The 19498-nt window shown below is 38.6% G+C and overlaps 1 protein-coding gene across 3 annotated transcripts in view; it reads left to right on the forward strand.

Annotated features, from left to right (window-relative positions):
* The window catches only part of STK4 (serine/threonine kinase 4), an 82512-nt gene that overhangs the window by 18346 nt on the left and 44668 nt on the right, over positions 1-19498 (forward strand). For all 3 annotated transcript variants that reach the window (XM_036419002.2, XM_036419000.2, XM_036419001.2), the window contains exons 6-9: positions 2944-3111; positions 5202-5339; positions 7972-8100; positions 9303-9489. In XM_036419002.2, coding sequence (XP_036274895.1) covers positions 2944-3111; positions 5202-5339; positions 7972-8100; positions 9303-9489 — 622 coding nt within the window. The remainder of the gene's footprint in view (positions 1-2943; positions 3112-5201; positions 5340-7971; positions 8101-9302; positions 9490-19498) is intronic.

Consider the following 19498-nt stretch of genomic DNA (forward strand, 5'->3'; position numbering starts at 1 on the left):
AAATAAAATCTAGCCCTAGGTGGTCTGGCTCAGTGGATAGAGCGTTAGCCAGCCAACTGAAGGGTCCCAGGTTTGATTCCTGCCAAGGGCACATCCCTGGCCCTGCTTGGGGTACGTGTGGGAGGCAACCAATTAATGCGTTTCTCTCACATCAACGTTTCTCTCTCTCTGTCTCTCCCCCTCCCTTCCACTCTCTCTAGAAATAAATGGAAAAACATCCTCAAGTGAAGATTAACAAGAAACTAAAAAATAATAAAATTAAATTAAATCTAAGATAAGAAATGACAGAGTAGAAGTTTAAATTCTATTGGGCTGCATCCTTATATTTATAAAAGGAAGAAAAATTAAATTCAAACTGCTTTCCTTGAATAAGTCATAATGTCTTTTCATTGAACCTTCAGGTAGCAGTTAGCAGTTACTGAAAAAACTGTACTTGTTTGATTCCAGGATTCAGTCTCTTGATTCTCCTTCTGTCCCACCAGTTCATGGCAATGAAAAAACCCATTTTTCCAAACAGGAAGTCTAGAGTGATCTGACTTTGTAAAATACACGAGTATATGTGAAGTATATACAGAAAAATAAAAAACAGTTTTGGACAGATGTATACTAAAATTTGCAACAAATTATATATTAAACAGTTTTCTTGGATGGTAGACTATATAGATATATCTTGTTTGATTTTTTTTAGAGCTAGTATTATGTGCAGTTTTAATTAATTTATTTTTTTAACTTAAATCTACCTGGAACATGTTAGCTTGTTTCTGGAGTCAGTATTTTCTATTGATCTAGTTGGTTTAGTATCTACTCATCACTCTTAATTTTCAAAAAATTTACAGTTATCCAAATACTCATTTCTAGTTATAATCCTTGAAAACAACTTTTACTACCACCATTTGAAAATACGCCTGCAAATTTCAAGTTTCAGAGCAAAGGAAATGACTAAGCAGTAAAATAGTTCCTGTGTTAATTTTTTGCATAGGACTGACAAAGTGAGATCGATTAAAAATTTTTATCTATCATTTGCTCCCACTAGCATAACCTAATGTAAGCAACAGGCATTCCAGAAGGAATAGGATGATGATGTTGGGAAGTACTGTTACATATTTAGTTGTTTAAAATTCTTCTCTTTCTAAAATATAGGAATTCTAGGAAAGTTTTCTTTCATTAGGACCTTGCCTCTCTGGGGAAATATGCAAATGGTTATTTGCCCATTTGTATTGTACTACCCTTCCTATATAATAAAGAGGTAATATGCAAACCATCAGGACTTTATCATGGCTGCCTATGACCAGGCCAGCAGGAGACTGATTAATGAGGGATGACCAAATGACTGACCAGCAGTCTGCATGGGGCAACCAGGCCAGCAGGGGGGTCAGTTGGGGGCGACCAGGCTGGCAGTGGGGATGAATTTGGGGGTAACCAGGCCACTAGGAGGGGCAGTTGGGGGTAACTAGGCCGGTGGGGGGACAGTTAGGGGCAACCAGGCTGGCACGGGGTGGGGGAGAGTTGGGGGTAATTAGGCTGGCAGGGAGGGCAGTTAGGGGCAACCAGGCTGGCAGAGGTGGGCAATTGGGGGAGACCAGGCTGGAAGGGGGGGACAGTAAAGGGTGACCAGGCCAGTGGGGGGGCATTTAGGAGCAACCAGGCTGGCAGGGAGAGGGCAGTTGGGAATGACCCGGTTGGCAGCAGGGGGCAATTAGGGGCAACCAGACCGGCAGGGGAGGCAGTTAGGGGCAATCAGGCCGGCATGCAGAGGCAATGAGGGGTTATTAGGCCGGCGGGGGGGGGGGGGGGGGGGGGCAGTTAAGGGCGATCAGGCAGGCAGGTAGGTGAGTGAGTAGGAGCCAGCAGTTCAGGATTGTGAGAGGGTGCAGGCTGAGCTGAGGGGACCTCCTGTGTACGAATTTCATGTACTGGCTCTCTAGTCTCTCTATAACTCTTCTTTAATCCCCAAACTAAGACTTTATATATGAGTATATATTATATAAAAATATGTATAAATTATATAAAATGTATATTTAAAATATATGTATACAGATGCGTATGTAATTTTCTTTATTTAATTTCCTTATTGCACATGTAATACATCCTTATTGCACATGTAAACCATAGAGTGTTATAGAAACACAGGGATGGAAAGAAGTCTTTAGTGTTTCTAACTTCTAGATACAATTGTTAATAGTTTGGTGCATGTTACTTGAGATTTTTGTTTATTTGTTTGTTTTGCTATCCATAGAACAACAATACTTATTGTTATTGGTTGTTGTTCCATTATTTTTCTTTTACAAAAAGGCTATATTATAGCTAATTTTGTAATCTAATTTTTTTTCCCTTCACAATATACTTGTACATTTTTTCCATGTCAGAAAAATGTTTTTATCTCTTTTTTTTAAATGTAGTATTTCATTGTATGGATATTTATTGTTTTTAACTTACCCCCTTTAGATGGTCATTTGGGTTATTTCATTTTTCTTCCCCCTCCCCATATTACAAATATTTCTACAATACTTGTGCATACAGGGTGGGGCAAAAGTAGATTTACAGTTGTTCATGTGGAAAATTATACAATAATTAGTAAATAACAATACAAGAATAAACTGCATTTCATATACTCACAACTGTAAACCTACTTGCCCTATATATTTTGGGGTGCCGAGATACATCTCCCGAAATAGATTTGGGTAAAAGGATATGGACATTTAAGTTTAATAATTACTGCCAAATTGCCTACTAAAAGTTGTATCAATTTTTTTGTGTTTTAGTAACTGACTGAGAATCTATTATGTCTCTAGGTAATTTGAATTTCTTTGTGACTTGCTTGGTCATGCCTTGAGTATGGTTTTTATATGTATTTCAGGTGTAAGATATTTTTTATTGTTGAAAAAGTCTCTTTTTCTTCATAGTTTTGATGCTTAGTGTTGGTCTCTCTCCTTTCTATTTTAGGATACTATGGCCAAACGAAATACAGTCATAGGAACACCATTTTGGATGGCTCCAGAAGTGATTCAGGAAATTGGGTACAACTGCGTGGCAGACATCTGGTCATTGGGAATAACTGCCATAGAAATGGCTGAAGGGAAGCCCCCATATGCCGATATCCATCCAATGAGAGTAAGGAAATGGATGGGAAACCAGTGGGGTGGTTAATTACTAGTCATCATTAGAAAGTTAGTTAGGTAACTTACTTGGTTAGGTACCAAATAATAAGTGAGTTAATTATATGTTATTAAATGTTAGTCTGGACTCCAGATGATACACTTCCACTAAGCTGTAGTCTCTAATTAATTAAAGTATAATTTACCCCTCTTCATTCCAAAGACTGTGTATCGATAGCCCGAGGTAAAACATGGGCCACAGAAATGCCTGGTGCGACTTGTGCAATGTGTAATTTTTAGCTTAGCTGCTCACATTTTAATGTAACATTAACTGGCGCTGAGTAGTGGTCTTCTCCTTTACACAGGCATGGGCTTCTGCCTCATCAGTCTCCACAGTTCCCTGTCTACCAAGTATCAGTGTCACATACTGCAGCGTTTTCTCTAACGTTTGTCTTACAGTACGATTTGTCTTATAGTAGTAGTAAGAGGAAAGCAAACTATTTTTTTGAACTCATGTGACTAATACCCAGCCTGGTTCGTGTGTTGTCTTTTTCCTGCCTGGCCTTTGCAGGTATTTAAATTTGTAAGTTTCGGTTTGTAGATCACCACCCTCTCTTCATCTGGAGGCTCTGTACTTGCCACCCTCCATCTACTTCTAGAATGTTAAGGGCCCATAGATTTACTCTCCACCAAAATACCCTAAGGGGCTTCCAGGGTTTACCACCACCACCCACCGGACCTCTCACCACAGCACTGTTATAAGACCTCAACCCTTCCTTGGGCTTTATAGTATTTACTAGAGGCCCGGTGCATGAATTCGTGCATGGTGGGGTCTCTCTGGGTGGCCTGCAGGGATCGGACCAAAACCCGCAGTCCAATGCCGCCTGCAGCTCCCATCTGCCGCTCCTGCTCATCCTGGCCCTAATGAGTCTAATGTGAGCTCGCGCCCAATCAGTCCAATCGGAAGAGACTCTCACTGCCTCAGCAGCAGCAGTGCTTACCAGCCATGAGCCCTGCCTCTGGTGCCCTCCCAAGGGGAGTGGCCTGCAGGATTGGGATGAGACCAGCTCGCCCACATCCCCCTAGGGGTCCTGGATTGTGAGAGGGTGCAGGACAGGCTGAGGGACCCCACTGGTGCATGATCAGGCCGGGGAGGGACTGTGGGAGGGCTCCAGGCGTGTGTGTTGCTCATCTCACTCAGTCCCGATCAATTAGTTCTTCTATTGAAAGACTAACAGTTTTTTAAGAAAATACAATATTTATGGACTCCAACATAAGCTCCCCTCTTTTTTGGGAGGTGGAGAAGTAGGGAAGGGTGGGACTATTTACTGGTTATATTTTTAGATTTAAAGACTATAATTTCAGCTGATTATCGCAGAGAGTTTTATTTACTTTTTAAAACTGTGGCTCTTTTAGTGGAAACTCAATTAACTACAGTGTAGTGGGCCAATTTTTTTTTTTTTTTTTTTTTTTAAGTAGTATGTTGAATTGGCTTGGTTTGAAAGGGGATGAATCCCTTATGATTTGGGGACTTCTGAGTTTATGGTCTTCTTGCAGTAACTAGTTATAGCCAGTGGTGGTGGTGACCTTTAGGAAGGACAGAAATCTGACAGCTCTGCGGCTAAGGTTTTACCTTTAGGATATTGATGCTCTTAGGTCTTGCCTTTTTACTTTGAAAGGCAATGTTCTGTGGTTAACAAAAATTATAAAAAGCTCGGTGGGGTCATTTCTTGGTCATGGCACATGTCTGTGTTGCAGGCTTTATCCCCGGTACATCAGTGTTTCTCTCTCTCTGCCTTTCCCTTGCTCTCTCTCTAAAAATCAATTTTAAAGTATATATTTTTAAAAAGTTTGGTGGATATTGTGAGGTTTGGGGGACAAGGATGCATATGAAAGAAGGAGAAAGTGAGGCAGGAAAGGGGAAGGAGAGAGTGATTTATATCACGTTCTTTAATTCTTACCTTGAATACTTAGACTTTTGTTGGAATTTGGGTGGGCTCTTTAGTGGATAAGAGAAAAATCATTTTATCAAACCTCAAATGTATTTCCAGTTACATTTTTATTGAAGCATCACTTTTCTTTTCTTCCTTTCTTTTTTTTAACCAGGCAATCTTTATGATTCCTACCAACCCTCCTCCCACATTCCGAAAGCCAGAACTGTGGTCAGATAGCTTCATGGATTTTGTGAAGCAGTGTCTTGTAAAGAGCCCTGAGCATAGAGCCACAGCCACTCAACTCCTACAGGTATGAATCACCCTGAGATGCTCCCTCTGAATTTCATTCACATGCTAACCAAAAGATGCTTTTAACCCACCTACACCTGTGTGGAGATGGGAACAAAGTATAAGACATTTCCTGCTTCTCAGGAGGTTTGGTCCTAACTGAGTCAAAAAGACATAGAAAAGAATGTTAAGTAATTGAACAAGACAATATGGCAAGGAAACATAGGGCTCTATGGGATTAGAGAATGGGAATTGACATTTAGTGAGCACCTGAAGACTAAGTGATATACTATGTATAACTTTGAAGAATGCTTTATACATATTATAGATAGTACGATATGGATTTGACAAATATTTGCTGTTATTATTATGCTAGGCCAATAGTTTTCAACCATATCGAGTCCCCATATATACAAGGTGTTCCAAACAAAATGTATACACACTTTAACAGCTAATAGCTTAATTTGAAAATGAAATGGTTTTTAATAAACACTGCCTTTATAATTATTCAAAGTGTATACATTTTGGGGGGCAATGTATATGTATATGTATATGTATATGTATTTTTTTTTAGCATTCATTACTCTTCTGGAATGAAACTCATAGATAATAAACTTGTTTATGTCCATAATTTTAAAAGAATCAGTATAATGTCTATGATATAATGTAGACATATAAAATAACCATTTATAATAAAATAACATATTTATCAATATAGAAATGTTCCAGCCTTACTCAACTTACCGGCATAATGAAATAGTTAGAGACCTGTACCTATCATCATGAAAGAATTTAGATGTAAGAGTAGTAACAAGAACAGAAACCATTCTATTCACGATATTTAGGAATATGAATGGGTGGGCGCTTGCATAAAACAATGGTAAGTAATAGCAGACCAGACTTATTTGTATATGATATGAGGAAGGAAATTATCTTATAAGCTTTCCAATGGGAAAGAACAGTAAATATGATATTCTTGCAAATGAGCTGGGTCTTGTTTCAAGTATAGTGGCAAATTCTTTTCCTGCCTGGCTGGGGTTCTGATAAAGTTTTATGGAAAAGATATCTCCTGTGTTATGAGCCCACCACATGTTGAGGCATACTTCCAATCTATAGAGAACTTGGAGACCTTGTCCTTTCATGAGTCCTGGGGAATAGAGAAGGGATTAAAAAGAGAAGCACTGGGGACAATATCAGAGTAAGTTTGGGAAAACAATATACAACACTCCCCTCCACCCCCCCAAAAAAAAAATCAAAGAGATTTCACATAGATTTCTTTTTTTTAAATCTTTATTATTGAAAGTATTGCATGTCCCCATTTGACCACCATTGACCCCTTTACCACCTTACTGTCTGTGTCCATGGGCCATGGGTTATGCATATATGCTTATAAGTTCTTTGGTTGATCTCTTCCCACCAATCCACTCACCTTTCACAGAGATTTCTTACAATTGTGCTATAAACAACAAATATGTAAGATGATATTAATATTTATTTGTTTTATTTATTTTTTTTAAAAATCAATGTATTGGGGTGGCATTGATTAATAGGATCATGTAGGTTTCAAGTATACATTTCTATGATATGAGATCTGTATACTGTGTGTCCACTATCCAAAGTTAAAGTTATCTTCCGTCATCATATGTTAGACCTCGTTCACCCAATCTCCATTCCCTTCCCTCTGGTAACCACCACACTATTGTCTGTGTCCGTGAGTTCCAGTTTTATATCCTACAAATGAATGAAATCATATGGTTTTTAACTTTTTCTGACTGACTTATTTCACTTAGCATAATATTCTTAAGGTCTATCCAAGTTGTTGCAAATGGCAGTTGTCTTTTCTTATGGCTGAGTTTTCCATAGTAGATATGTACTACGTATTCTTAATCCAATCCTCTATCGAAGGACACTTTCGTTGTTGGTATTAATATTTTAAAAATTCATTTTTATAAATGTAATTCAGCAATATTCCTGTGTTTCAAGTGTCTTTGTGACTAATTTTAGTATTTCTGCAATAACTACACTTTTACATTAAATTTATTTTTTATCTAAATCATAGTTGGAAATGCTGTAGTACACTGAACAGAAAGAATAAGCAAGATGAGTAAATTATTCAGTAATTTCTAAACAATGTCTTTATTCCATTTAAACCCCTACTCCAAACTTACCTCCCAAAATACTAGACCTTTTGCTTATCTCTGGAAAAAGTTTTCAGTATTATTTATCAGAGTGTACGGGTACTCTGAGACATTGAAAGATGCACAGAATGTGCTGCAGTGTGTTGTGCCAGAGGTTCCACTTTGCAGGATTGTGCTGTCCCTGCCCTCCCATGCTGTTTGTGTTCTTCAAACATTGTAACTAGAAGCTCCCAACATTACAAAATTTCCTCCAGCAGGTTGAGAATCTCTAGGTCTGGCAGAGAGAAAGAGCAGCACAATTCTAGCCAGGCCAAAATGGTGGGCAAAACCTGACTCTGCATCTGCTTGGTTATAATAGTAAAGTAAGGGGGTTAGCTATTGTCCAAAGCAAAAAGAGAAAGATTAGATTCATCGACTGACTCAACAAACACTATCAAGTACCTGCTGTGTGCCAGGCACTGTTTTGGCACTGGTGCTTATCAACTGTCCCCAGCGTTTATCACTTTCTTGCTTAAGCACCCGTTCGTCAAGAGCGCCAAAGGAGTGTCGATCCTGCGGGACTTGATTAACGAAGCCATGGATGTGAAACTGAAACGCCAGGAAGCCCAGCAGCGGGAGGTGGACCACGAGGAAGAAGAAAACTCGGTGAGTGGCAGGCCTGCCTTTGGGCCTCAAGCATTAATGCTCATTATTTCATGACTAGTGACCCGTGGACGAAATTTGTGCACATTAAAAAGGAATTAATTAGAGAAAATATTTTAATATTGCTATTTGCCCTTTCTCTATAATAAAAGTGTCAGAGATGAAAAAAATAAGTAGAATGTATATGAAAATCTTCCTCCTGTTCCTGTCAGAGTCTGGGCATGCCACGAGAACCAGAGTCAAGTCCCCACCCACCCATATGCACCTCGAAATCGTGTGAGACCCAGACTTGGCTGGCCCCACCTCCATTGGGCTAGATCCAGACCTGGCTGGCCCCACCCCTGTCAAGCCCTGCTAGGTGGGGGGCGTGGCTTGAGGTCCCCCAGTCCGGTGCTGGGGCAGAGGGTGCAGCCTCAGGTCCTTTGTCAAACCCCAACAGGTGGGGGGCACAGCCTCAGGGGGCACAGCCCCTGCCCCAGCCCAGCACCATGCAGCCTCAGGTCCCTGCTGATTGTTCGTTAAGGCTTGTTACAGGAACTCATCCTCCACTGTGGGTGCAACCATCTTGTGCTATGGGAATCCCACCTCTACTGTGGGTGCAGCCATCTTGTTATGGTGTGATGGTCAATTTGCATATCCCCTCTTTATTAGCTAGGATTGCTAAGCCAGGTAAGATGTGTAGGTATTGTATCAGCCTGCAGCTGGAGACTCTTCTTACATGACTCTGTCCTGTCCTGGACCAAGCCTTGCTAGAGGCTTTCATCATCTGTGCGTGCTCTTCTCATAGTGCTTCCTAAGATACTTACACATTTTATCTTTCATTCAATGCACATATTTATTCTGGAAAGAGAATGCTCAGGTCTGAGGCTTTGTTTTTCTGTGTCCTTTGGGGAACCTAGGATTCATACTAAATATGTAGATTCTAAACTTATAGACTCTCTCACAACCCTGAGATTTCAAGGGTGTGCATAGATCTTTAGATATATGTTGCCAAACTCTATTAAGAAGGGGAGAAAGAGGGAGTCTTTCAGATATATTACTCTTACTTGAGTAAATTTATGTTCTTTGGTTAAATAAAAGTAATCCCAGTTAGAATCTGAGTAAGTGTCAAATCCAGAAATATTTGCACCAAGATGAGTAATAATAATTCAGAAAACTCACCTTTGATCAAATTAGCTCCAATTTGAGAGTCTATTCTTTTACAGGAGGAGGATGAATTGGATTCTGGCACCATGGTTCGAGCAGCAGGTGATGAGATGGGCACTGTCCGAGTAGCCAGCACCATGAGTGATGGAGCCAATACGATGATTGAGCACGACGGAACATTGCTGTCACAGCTGGGTACCATGGTGATCAATGCTGAGGATGAGGAAGAGGAAGGAACTATGAAAAGTAAGGCTCTGACCAAATATCCTAACTTCTCAGGCAGACCATACACTTTCCAGAGAAGACAGGTTCTCGTGGTCCACACAGGCTCAGTCTGGAGGCCTCTTCTGTTGCTGCAACCAAAGGAGTAGAAACGTGGGTTGAGGTGAGGGCATGGGTTTGGGGAAGGGGAAAGCTGGCATGTGAGTCAGAGCAAGAAAGCGTCAGTGACCATTCTCTCACTGAATGATGTCATTTTCCCTCCGCTTCCCGAATCTGAGGAGGCAAGCACATGCATTGATCTGATGCATAGTTCTGAGCTATTGAAATTCTGAGCTGTTGACTGTATATATATATCTTATCTTTTTTTCATAATACTCTGTGCATCTCACCCAGGTTTACCAGTACTCAGTCAGTCTATTCAGAATGACTGCACACACTTAAAAGGCCTATCAAATCCTTTTGAGTTTAAGCCCATCTCTACTTCTTATCCCACTGATCCTTTTTTGCCTGAGGCCTGACACCGGAGCTCAGCTCCCATCAGAATGCCATCCTCTCCTACCTTCTTCAGTTGCTTCCCTTCCCCTTACTCTGCATTACAGACCAAGTCGCAGAGGAAAGCAATGTGAGAGTATAAAACGCTAGTAATTTAGTTGTGTAAGTATGATTTAGCCTAAACTTTGTATAAGTTTAAAGCAGTAAGTCTCTTCTTCATCTTTTCTTCATCATATATATATTTTTTTCTTCCTCTAAATCAGGGATTAGAAAACTATGGTCCACATCCAAAATGTGGCATGCCACCTGGTTTTGACAAAGTTTTATTGGAACATAGCCATGTCCGTTCATTTACAGAGTGTCTATGACTGCTTTTGTGCTATAGAAGCAGAGTTGAGTATTGGTGACTGAGACCATGGGGATCCCAAATCCTGAAAGTTTTGCTGTCCAGCTCTTTACAGACCAAAAAAGTTCTCTAATCCCTCCCCTAGACCTTCTGCTTTGTGATTGATTAATTCACTTAATACATTTTTCTTCAGTGCCTAGCATATCCCAGGTACATTGTAGATGCCAAAAATGCAACAGGAAATGAAGAAACAGTCCCTGCCCTTAAGGAACTCATTGCCTAGTGTGGGGGACAGACCATTGATTGTTCTTCAGTGTATGAAATGAGTTCTAAAATAGGGGAAACATAGGGTGCTGTCGAAGCAGAGTGGAAGAATATTTAGTTTAGACTGCGGATTACTGCAGAATTCCTGGAGGAGAAAGGTAAACTGGTTGGCAAGTGAGTAGTGTGGGTTGGAGATGGTCCAGCAAAGGGAACAATGCTCACAGATTCGAGGAGGCAAGAGAAAGGCTAGTGAGTTCAAGGGAACTGCAGCTGGTTTATTGTGGCTGAGACAGTTCCAGGGCTGTGGTTCTTAGGGATTTCCCTCTATGTTTCACCTTTCAGGTATTTGTATTTATAATCAACCCTTTGGTGTTTGTTTGTTTGTTTGTTTTATTTCAGAGAGAAAGGGAAAGGGATAGAGAGATAGAAACATAAATGATGAGAGAGAATCATTGATTGGCTGCCTCTTGCACGCCCCCTACTGGGGATCAAGTCTGTATCTGGTCATGTGCTCTGACCCAGAATAGAACCGTGACCTGGTGACGCTCAACCACTGAGCCATGCTGGCCAGGCAACCCTTTGTTTTTGAAGGGAAAAGGTTGTGTGTTTGTTTTATTTTGGGGCTTGCTCATCATCTGTGTTTCTTCTGACCAGAACCACACAGAGAGAAGAGTAATAATACTATTAGTTGATATGTAACTTGTGTATCTTTTCTGGAATGTAGTATGTATCAAGAATTTGAAAAGTTCAAACCCTTGACTCAATAAATTCCACTTCTAGGGCCCTGGCCCAAGAAAATAATTGAAGATATAAGCAAATTATATTTAAGAATTTTTTCAAATACGTTACTTAAAATTGAAAAATTGGATTAATTTAAATGTTTAATAGAAAATGGTTAGTCAAATAAACTATGATACAACCATAGGATGGAATACTACACCATATAAAAATATTAAAAATCCTGTTTTGGGGGAAATATTTAGAAGGAATCGCTTAGACAGACAGTGTGGTTCAGTGGTTGAGTATTGAACTATGTACCTGGAAGTCATGGTTCAATTCCCTGTCAGGTCACATGCCCAGGTTTCAGGTTCAATCCCCAGTAAGGGGGCTTGCTGGAGGCAGCTGATCAATGATTCTCTCTCATCACTGCTGTTTTCTATCTCTCCCTCTTCCTCTCTGAAATCATTAAAAATATATTTAAAAAGAAAAAAGGAAACAAATTTATAGCATAACCCAGTTTTACCAAAGTAAAAAAAAAATTAACATGTTAATATGTGCATAGAAAAATGACTGGGGGGGAAAAAACTGACTGAATAAAAAAGCTGGAGAGAAATAAACCAAATATTAAAAAAGTAGTGTTGCTCACTGTTTGAGCATTGACCCATTAATCAGGAAGTCACAGTTTGATCCCCGGTAGGGAGTGTATAGAAGGCAGCCAATCGATTCTCTGAAATCAATAAAAACATATTTCTAAAGTAGCTATTATTGGTAATAGGATTATATGTCTTTAAATTTTCTCCCCAAAATTTTCTCTAGCATTTATCAGAAAAATAAAAAACCATCACAATATTGCTGATATCATTGTGTGTCCTGTAAATTAGGACTTTGAACTATATATTGCTTTAAGAATCCCTTTTCCTCTCTTCTTCCTTCTTGAACTACTTTTTATGGCCTTAAAAACTGATCGTTACAAAGTGACATTTGTCACTCTCTGCTAATCTCTTTAAGTATTAATACTTATTGTATTCTTAGGGAATGTTGTATCCCCTAAACTCAAGGTTGAAGCACCCTAGATATATTGTGCTTGGTGTTACATAAATAGTCAAGTGAATGCCATGAACTAAATTTATTTTCTTTTTTCTAAGTAGCCATATGATTTGTTAGGAAGATTTGCTTTGCAGTAATAAGCTGCTGAGACTCTAGTTCTTTCTTCCTCTTCTTGTTTGAAGGGCTATAATTATGCAGATGATTATAATCACTGTGTAATATACCTTGGCTGACCCAGTGCATGAATGGGTTATGGAAAATTTGTCTTTTTTAATGTAAAGAATTAATTTTGTTCCAAATGTAATTTTCATATTTCACATGCTAATTAATTCAGTGGATTTGTGTAGTTTCTGAGCTTGGATAGTTTTAGCATTCCTAATGAGAAAATGCATCTTTTATTATAGACATGATGAAAAAAATTAAAACCTCAACAGTCGCAGCAGAGTGATATTAAATATACTCAGTTCACAAACAATCTGCTGCAGGTCTTATAATATAGTTTTTGAGTCACAAGTTTGACAGATTTACCACTTACTTTGAGATCTTTGCCTCTTACTATTTTAGGAGTTATTTAAATTTTCATTATGGAAAATTAAAACATACACATTTGCACAGAATAATATCATGAGTCCAGTGGACCTAGTGCCTGGTTTAAAAAATGATTAACGCCTTCATTGCCCATCTTATTTTAGGCTCCCCCTCCCAAGGAAAATAATAGGCTGAGTTAACTTAAAGCAAGTCTCAAGCATCATATCATTTCTTCAGAAATGATTTTTAAACATTTAAAGGAGTCTTTTTTACTAAGCCTGACTCAGATACTATCTGTGTTATGTTGGATAACTCACTTTCCTTGTATGGACTTCAGTACCCTAATCAGTAAAATTAAAGAATTATTTTTTTTTATTTTTAAAATCTTATTGAATTTATTGGGGTGACATTGGTTAATAAAATTATATAGGTTTTAGGTGTACCCTTCTTTTTTTTTTTCCCTTTTTTTAAAATATATTTTATTGATTTTTTACAGAGAGGAAGGGAGAGAGAGAGAGCTAGAAACGTCCATGAGAATCATCGATCAGCTGCCTCTTGCACACCCCCTACTGGGGATGTGCCCGCAACCAACGTACATGCCCCTGGCCAGAATCGAACCTGGGACCTTTCAGTCCGCAGACCAACGCTCTACTGCTGAGCCAAACCGGTTTTGGCTAGGTGTACCCTTCTGTAACACCTGTTGTAGATTGTGTATTGTATTGTGTGTTCACCACCCAAAGTCAAGTCTCCTTCCATCACCATTTACCCCCCCTTTGACCTCTTCTACCTCCCCACCCACCTTTCCCTCTGGTAATCACCATACTGTGTCTGTGTCTGTGAGTTTTGGATTTTTTTTTTGTTTTTGTTTTTTAATCCCTTTATCTTTTTCACCCCAGTCCCCCAACACTCTTCCCCTCTAACAGCTGTCAGTTCTCTGTATCTGTGAGTCTGTTTCTATTTTGTTCGTTTATTTTGTTCATTAGATTTCACATATAAGTGAAATTATATGGTATCTATCTTTCTTTGAGTGACTTATTTCACTTAGCATAATGCTCTCCAGGTCCATCCCTGTTGTCATAAAAGGTAAGATTTCCTTTCTTACCTTACAATGGAGTAGTATTCCATTGTGTACTAAATGTACCACAACTTTTTTGTCCACTCATCTATTGATGGGCAGTTGGGCTGCTTCCAAATCTTGGCTATTGTAATTGCACTGCAGTGAGCATAGGGGTACATACTTACTTTTGAATTAGTGTTGCTGAGATATGTGTGTGTGTGTGTGTGTGCGTGTGTGTGTGTGTGTATATATATATATATATATTCTTATTCCTAGAAGTGGAATGCTGGGTCAAAAGGCTAAAGAATTTTTAAACTTGCACATTTCCTTGTCTTATAGTTCTAATAGTTCACATGTTTATAAAAATAATATCACACATGGCTAACAGGTAGGCATTTTTCTTGGGGCCCTCAGGGTATTTCTCTCTAGAGCAGTCTTTAGATTATTTCTCATTTTCAAAGTATGCTTGTGGTACAGCCCAGGAATTATATTTCTAGAAGTTGACTCTTTCCAATGCTTTAATGGTCCGAAGCCATTCCTAAGCCATGTTCTTGAGTCCTGGATCTTACCTTTATGCTGGGAATTGAGTTCTACCTTGATGTGTCTTGGCTCCTGTCTTTATCCCAATTTGTGTTCTCATATTAGTCTTCAGACCAGTTGATTTGGCTTTACCAATGGGCCACCTTGCTTGTGCCATCTATAGACTTTCGTTAAAACATTACTCTGTGTGTGTGTGTGTGTGTGTGTGTTTTAAAATATATTTTATTGATTTTTTACCGAGAGGAAGAGAGAGAGATAGAGAGCTAGAAACGCTGATGAGAGAGAAATATTGACCAGCCACCTCCCGCACTGGAGGTGGATTCTTGCACTTCCTTTGTGAGTGTTAGGATTCTTGCACTTCCTTTGACCATCCCCTACCGGGGATGTGCCCGCAACCAATGCACATGCCCTTGACTGGAATTGAACTCGGGACCCCTCAGTCCACAGACTGATGTTCTATCCACTGAGCCAAACCGGCCTCAGCTGTTGTTGCTGTTTTTAAATCTTGAATTTCTATGTGTTTGGAGCAGGCGGGTAGGCCTCTCGCGGTTCAGCTCTTTCCGTCATCTTTTTTTCTGTCAGCCATCTTGACCTATCTACAGCAATGATATTTCTATAGTTTCTCTATAAGGGAACAGGTTCAGAGAGATTGTTATTTGCTCTTGGTCACATGGCAGGAAGTGGTAGAGCTGGGAACTGAAAGAATTCCAGAGCGTATGCTTCTCTCTACTAACCTCCTGATTTGTTTTGGAAGCCTACTCTAACATTAGTGGGCATTAGACCCATAGTATACAACTCTCCAACATTCATGGTAAGACTGGCGCTGGCTTCTGGATTCCAGAAATATTTATTTTTAGAAAGAATTATTATGCATACATTATTTATTATACACAGGAGGATAGGCATTATGACTTAATAAGAATCTTTAATACCTTGGCATGTAATATATATCGGGCTCTGTGCTTAATCCTTTATAAGCGTTTCACATTTACTTTAATCATTACAACCATGCTGTGTGGTAAATATAGCCATATAGTACCCCCACCATCACCGCCCCCGATTTTGTGGTAACAAACGAAATTGCAGAGTGCTCATGATTACATAGTGAGTAATAGAAAAGCCAAGACTTGATGCCAGATGTCTTTGATTTAAAAATTCATACTCTTAGTCATTATATTATACTGCTTCTCAGCAGAGCCCCATAAGTTGTTGAGGGTGAGGACTAAGACTCATGTTGCAGGTCCTATGTTGGGGAGCCTCAGCCTATATGAATATACCTCTCCTTGCTGGTCATTTGAATAACTGGCTACTCTACATGTTTCCCCAGGATGTCCAGAAGCAAAAGGTGGATGATTTTCAAAGGGGGCCTGCCTCTGTTGATAGGTTAATGGTATTGTTACATGAGGGAGTATATTTGGTTGTATATATCCGGGTCTATGGTAAAGAATCAGAATGCATTTGGAAGGAGGAAATTAGAGTGAGGTGAGATTTGATTGCTTTACAAGACACCTCCAGAACACCTGTAAGAACCATATTGGTAAGCCATGGCCCACACTGCTTTGAAAACACATGTCTGGATAAAATATCAGTTTGGGGATTTTGGAAGGTGTCTGCTGTTTGTTTATGTGACTGGAATTTTCATAAGGCTGTAGAAGAAATTTGTTTGTCCCTAAGAACAGAGGGACATAGTCCTGAAGTGACATGAGATGTTTTGTGAGTGTTAGGATTCTTGCACTTCCTTTGACCATCAGAGGGAGCTCTGTAATAGGTTATGAGTTAAAAATGTGTTCCCATTTGTGTTCACAAATCTCCTTTCTGTGGTAGGCTTTCTTCAAGATTAGCACTGTTATTTATTTTAAATAACCACAGCAACACTAGGGCAATGTATATTTAGGTAGGAGTTTGGATAATTCATACAAGGCAAAGTTCAAATAAGACTGAAACCAGCCTAAATCTGTCAAAATAGCTTAAACATTTCTTCTCTCTTCCCAGATTTCTCAGAATTCTTAACCAGAATTGATGTCCTCTAAATGTATCATGTTACCATGTGTATAGTTTTGAAACTATTATCAGCTAAAATAGCCCTAACCAAGTAATTGAATACGTTTTAAAAATAAAATTTCAAATTCTTGTGCAGAACTGATTGATATGTATCAAAATAAATATTAATAATGACAACTTACAGCTTTTGTTGCCTAGCCTCTTTGGTTTTCATCTAATTCACTTCTATGTTGCCTACACAAGAATCTAATGAGTTCTTTAATAGTCTTTTTTTTTTTTTTTTTTTTTACTGATTTGCCATAGTTCTTTATGTTAGATACTAGAGGCCCGGTGCACGAAATTTGTGCACTGGGGGGTGGGAGTTCCTCAGCCCGGCCTGTGCCCTCTTGCAGTTCGGGAGTCCTAGGTGGATGTCTGGCTGATGGCTTAGGCCCACTCCCCATGGGAGAGGCTCCTGCCACCACTGTTGCACTTGCCAGCAGTGAGCCTGACTCAGGGCTTCTGGCTGAGTGGCTTTTCCCCTTTGGGAGCACACTGACCACCAGAGGGAAGCTACTGCATTAAGCTTTTGCCCTCTGGTGGACAGTGCATGTTATAGTGACTGGTCCTTCTGCTGTTTGGTCGATTTGCATATTAGCCTTTAATTATATAAGATTACATATTACTTTAATGTCTCATTTCCCAATATATGAAAGTCACTTTTTGGAGTATGCTTAGTCTACCTGGCTGGTATTTCTCAGTAGTTGAGCATAACCAATGAACCAGGAAGTCATGGTTTGATTCCTGGTCAGGGCACGTGTCTGAGTTCCCCATTGTTGGGTATGCAGGAGGAAGCCGATCAATTATTCTGTCTCATCATTGATGTTCCTATCTTTCTCTCCCTCTCTCTTCCTCTCCAAAATCAACAATAAAAATATATTAAAGTATATTTAGTCTAAAAGTTTACAGTCTTTTGGTATTACCCAAACAATTTAAATACTTGTAGAAAAAGTAAATACCTACTTTTTCAACAGCTTATCAGTATTACCACTGAGTCCACAAACTATGAGAATAACAAAAGACCTCTTTTACTTCCTCTTAAATTCCAATTATTGAATCATGAATGGTACTCCATTTGAGAAGATATTTTATACAGAATATTTGGTGAATTATATTGAATTGTTAGTATGATTTCTTTAGAGTTCTTAATCAGGATAAGCCCTCTTTCATTTTTCAGGGTTACTGAGCTGTAGAATTAGATCTTGATGGCACTATTTATCTTCAAAAGATAATAGACATAATGAAGATTAGCACGGACTCTGAAAGCTGAGGAACGAACCCAAGCTCAAATAATAAGTGGCTTTCAGTGCTAGAAAACACTTATATTTAACTCCACCTGTGCATGAAACGTCAATGTAGAGATCAAACTTGTTTATATATGTAACTCCCAATATAAGATGTAGAATCTTTTTCAAGATTTTAGAAGTTGCTTTCATCCTTCTTTCTGACTACTATCAGAATTTCTTAATTTTCTGACCTTTATAATCATTGATAGTACCATCAGCTCATGAAATACATATCAATGGATTTATATGATATATTCTCATTTGTGTCTCACTTGTTTTGCTCAACATAATATCTATGAAATTAACCCACATTATTCTTCATATCAGGATTTTACTCTTTTTTTATAGGTGTGTAGTATTCTATTATTTGAATTTACTACCATTCTTCCATTCTCCTATAGGCAGATTTGTAAGCTGTTTCTAATTTGAAAATATTATGAATAAAGCTATGCTAAACATCCTTTTACAAATGATTTTGAGGAACTATATGCTCATGTCTTTTGGATATATAAAAGCAGTAAATTGAATGACTCATGATGTAGGTATATGTTTAGTTTTAGTAGATAAAGTTTTGCATCCTTTTATCCAATTTATACAACCACCAGCACTGAATGAGAGTTCCAGATCCTGCAGATACTTGCTAATAATTAATATTATAACCCTATTTAATTTTAGCTATCCTAGTAAGTAAGTAATGGAAGAATAAATTTGAGTTTACCTAGACAGATGACATTGAATATATTTCATATATTTTTTGAGATTTGGATAGTATTCTTTATCAATTCTTGCTTACATTTGTGTTTTCTCTTTCCTGAGGTGCCTTGATCTCCCCCATATTGCTAAAGGATATTTTCATTGGAAATAGGACTCTGTTGACAGTTCTTTTATTTAAAAATATATATATTTAATTGATTTTTTACAGAGAGGAAGGGAGAGTAATAGAGAGCTAGAAACATTGATGAGAGAGAAACATCGATCAGCTGCCTCCTGCACACCCCATACTGGGGATGTGCTCGCAACCCAGGTATATGCCCTTGACTAGAATCGAACCTGGGACCCTTCAGTCCACAGGTTGATGCTCTATCCACTGAGCCAAACCAGTTTCAGCTAGTTCTTTTATTTTTAGACTTTATGGTTTCTAATGGAAACCCTATTGTCATGAGAATTATTTTTTCCTTATAAAGTGTTATTTGTCATTCAAGACTTTAAAGATTTTTTAGTTTTTATTTTTATTTCTCAGAAGTTTGACTATGATATGGGTATTGATATCTTTGGGCTTGTCTTATTTTATATTTGCTCACCTCCTTAAAATTGAGGATTTCTGTCTTTTGACCAATTGGAAGAGTTTTCAGCCATTATTTCTTCAAGTATTCTTTCAGCTCCATCTCCTTTAATTTCTTCCTGGACTCCAAATGTTATTTTGTGGTGGTGGTGTTGTTATGATTCCACAGGTTCCTGTGGTTCTGATCTTTTTTCTGTTGTTGTTTTCAAGCCCATTTTCTCCCTATTCTCATTGGATATTTTTATTGTTATATTTTCGAGTTCCTTGAGTGTTTCCTCTGTTTCATACATTCTGCTTTGAGCCTATTCACTGAGTTATTTATTTGTTATTATAATCTTCTGTACTATAATTTTCATTTGGTTCTTCTTTATAGCTTCATTTTCTTTGCTGAGACTTTCTATTTACTGGCCATAACTTTCTTTTTTTCCTTA

Source organism: Pipistrellus kuhlii, unplaced genomic scaffold (genome assembly GCF_014108245.1).
Source record: "Pipistrellus kuhlii isolate mPipKuh1 unplaced genomic scaffold, mPipKuh1.p scaffold_m20_p_6, whole genome shotgun sequence".
In the NCBI taxonomy this organism is placed as follows: Eukaryota; Metazoa; Chordata; class Mammalia; order Chiroptera; family Vespertilionidae; genus Pipistrellus; species Pipistrellus kuhlii.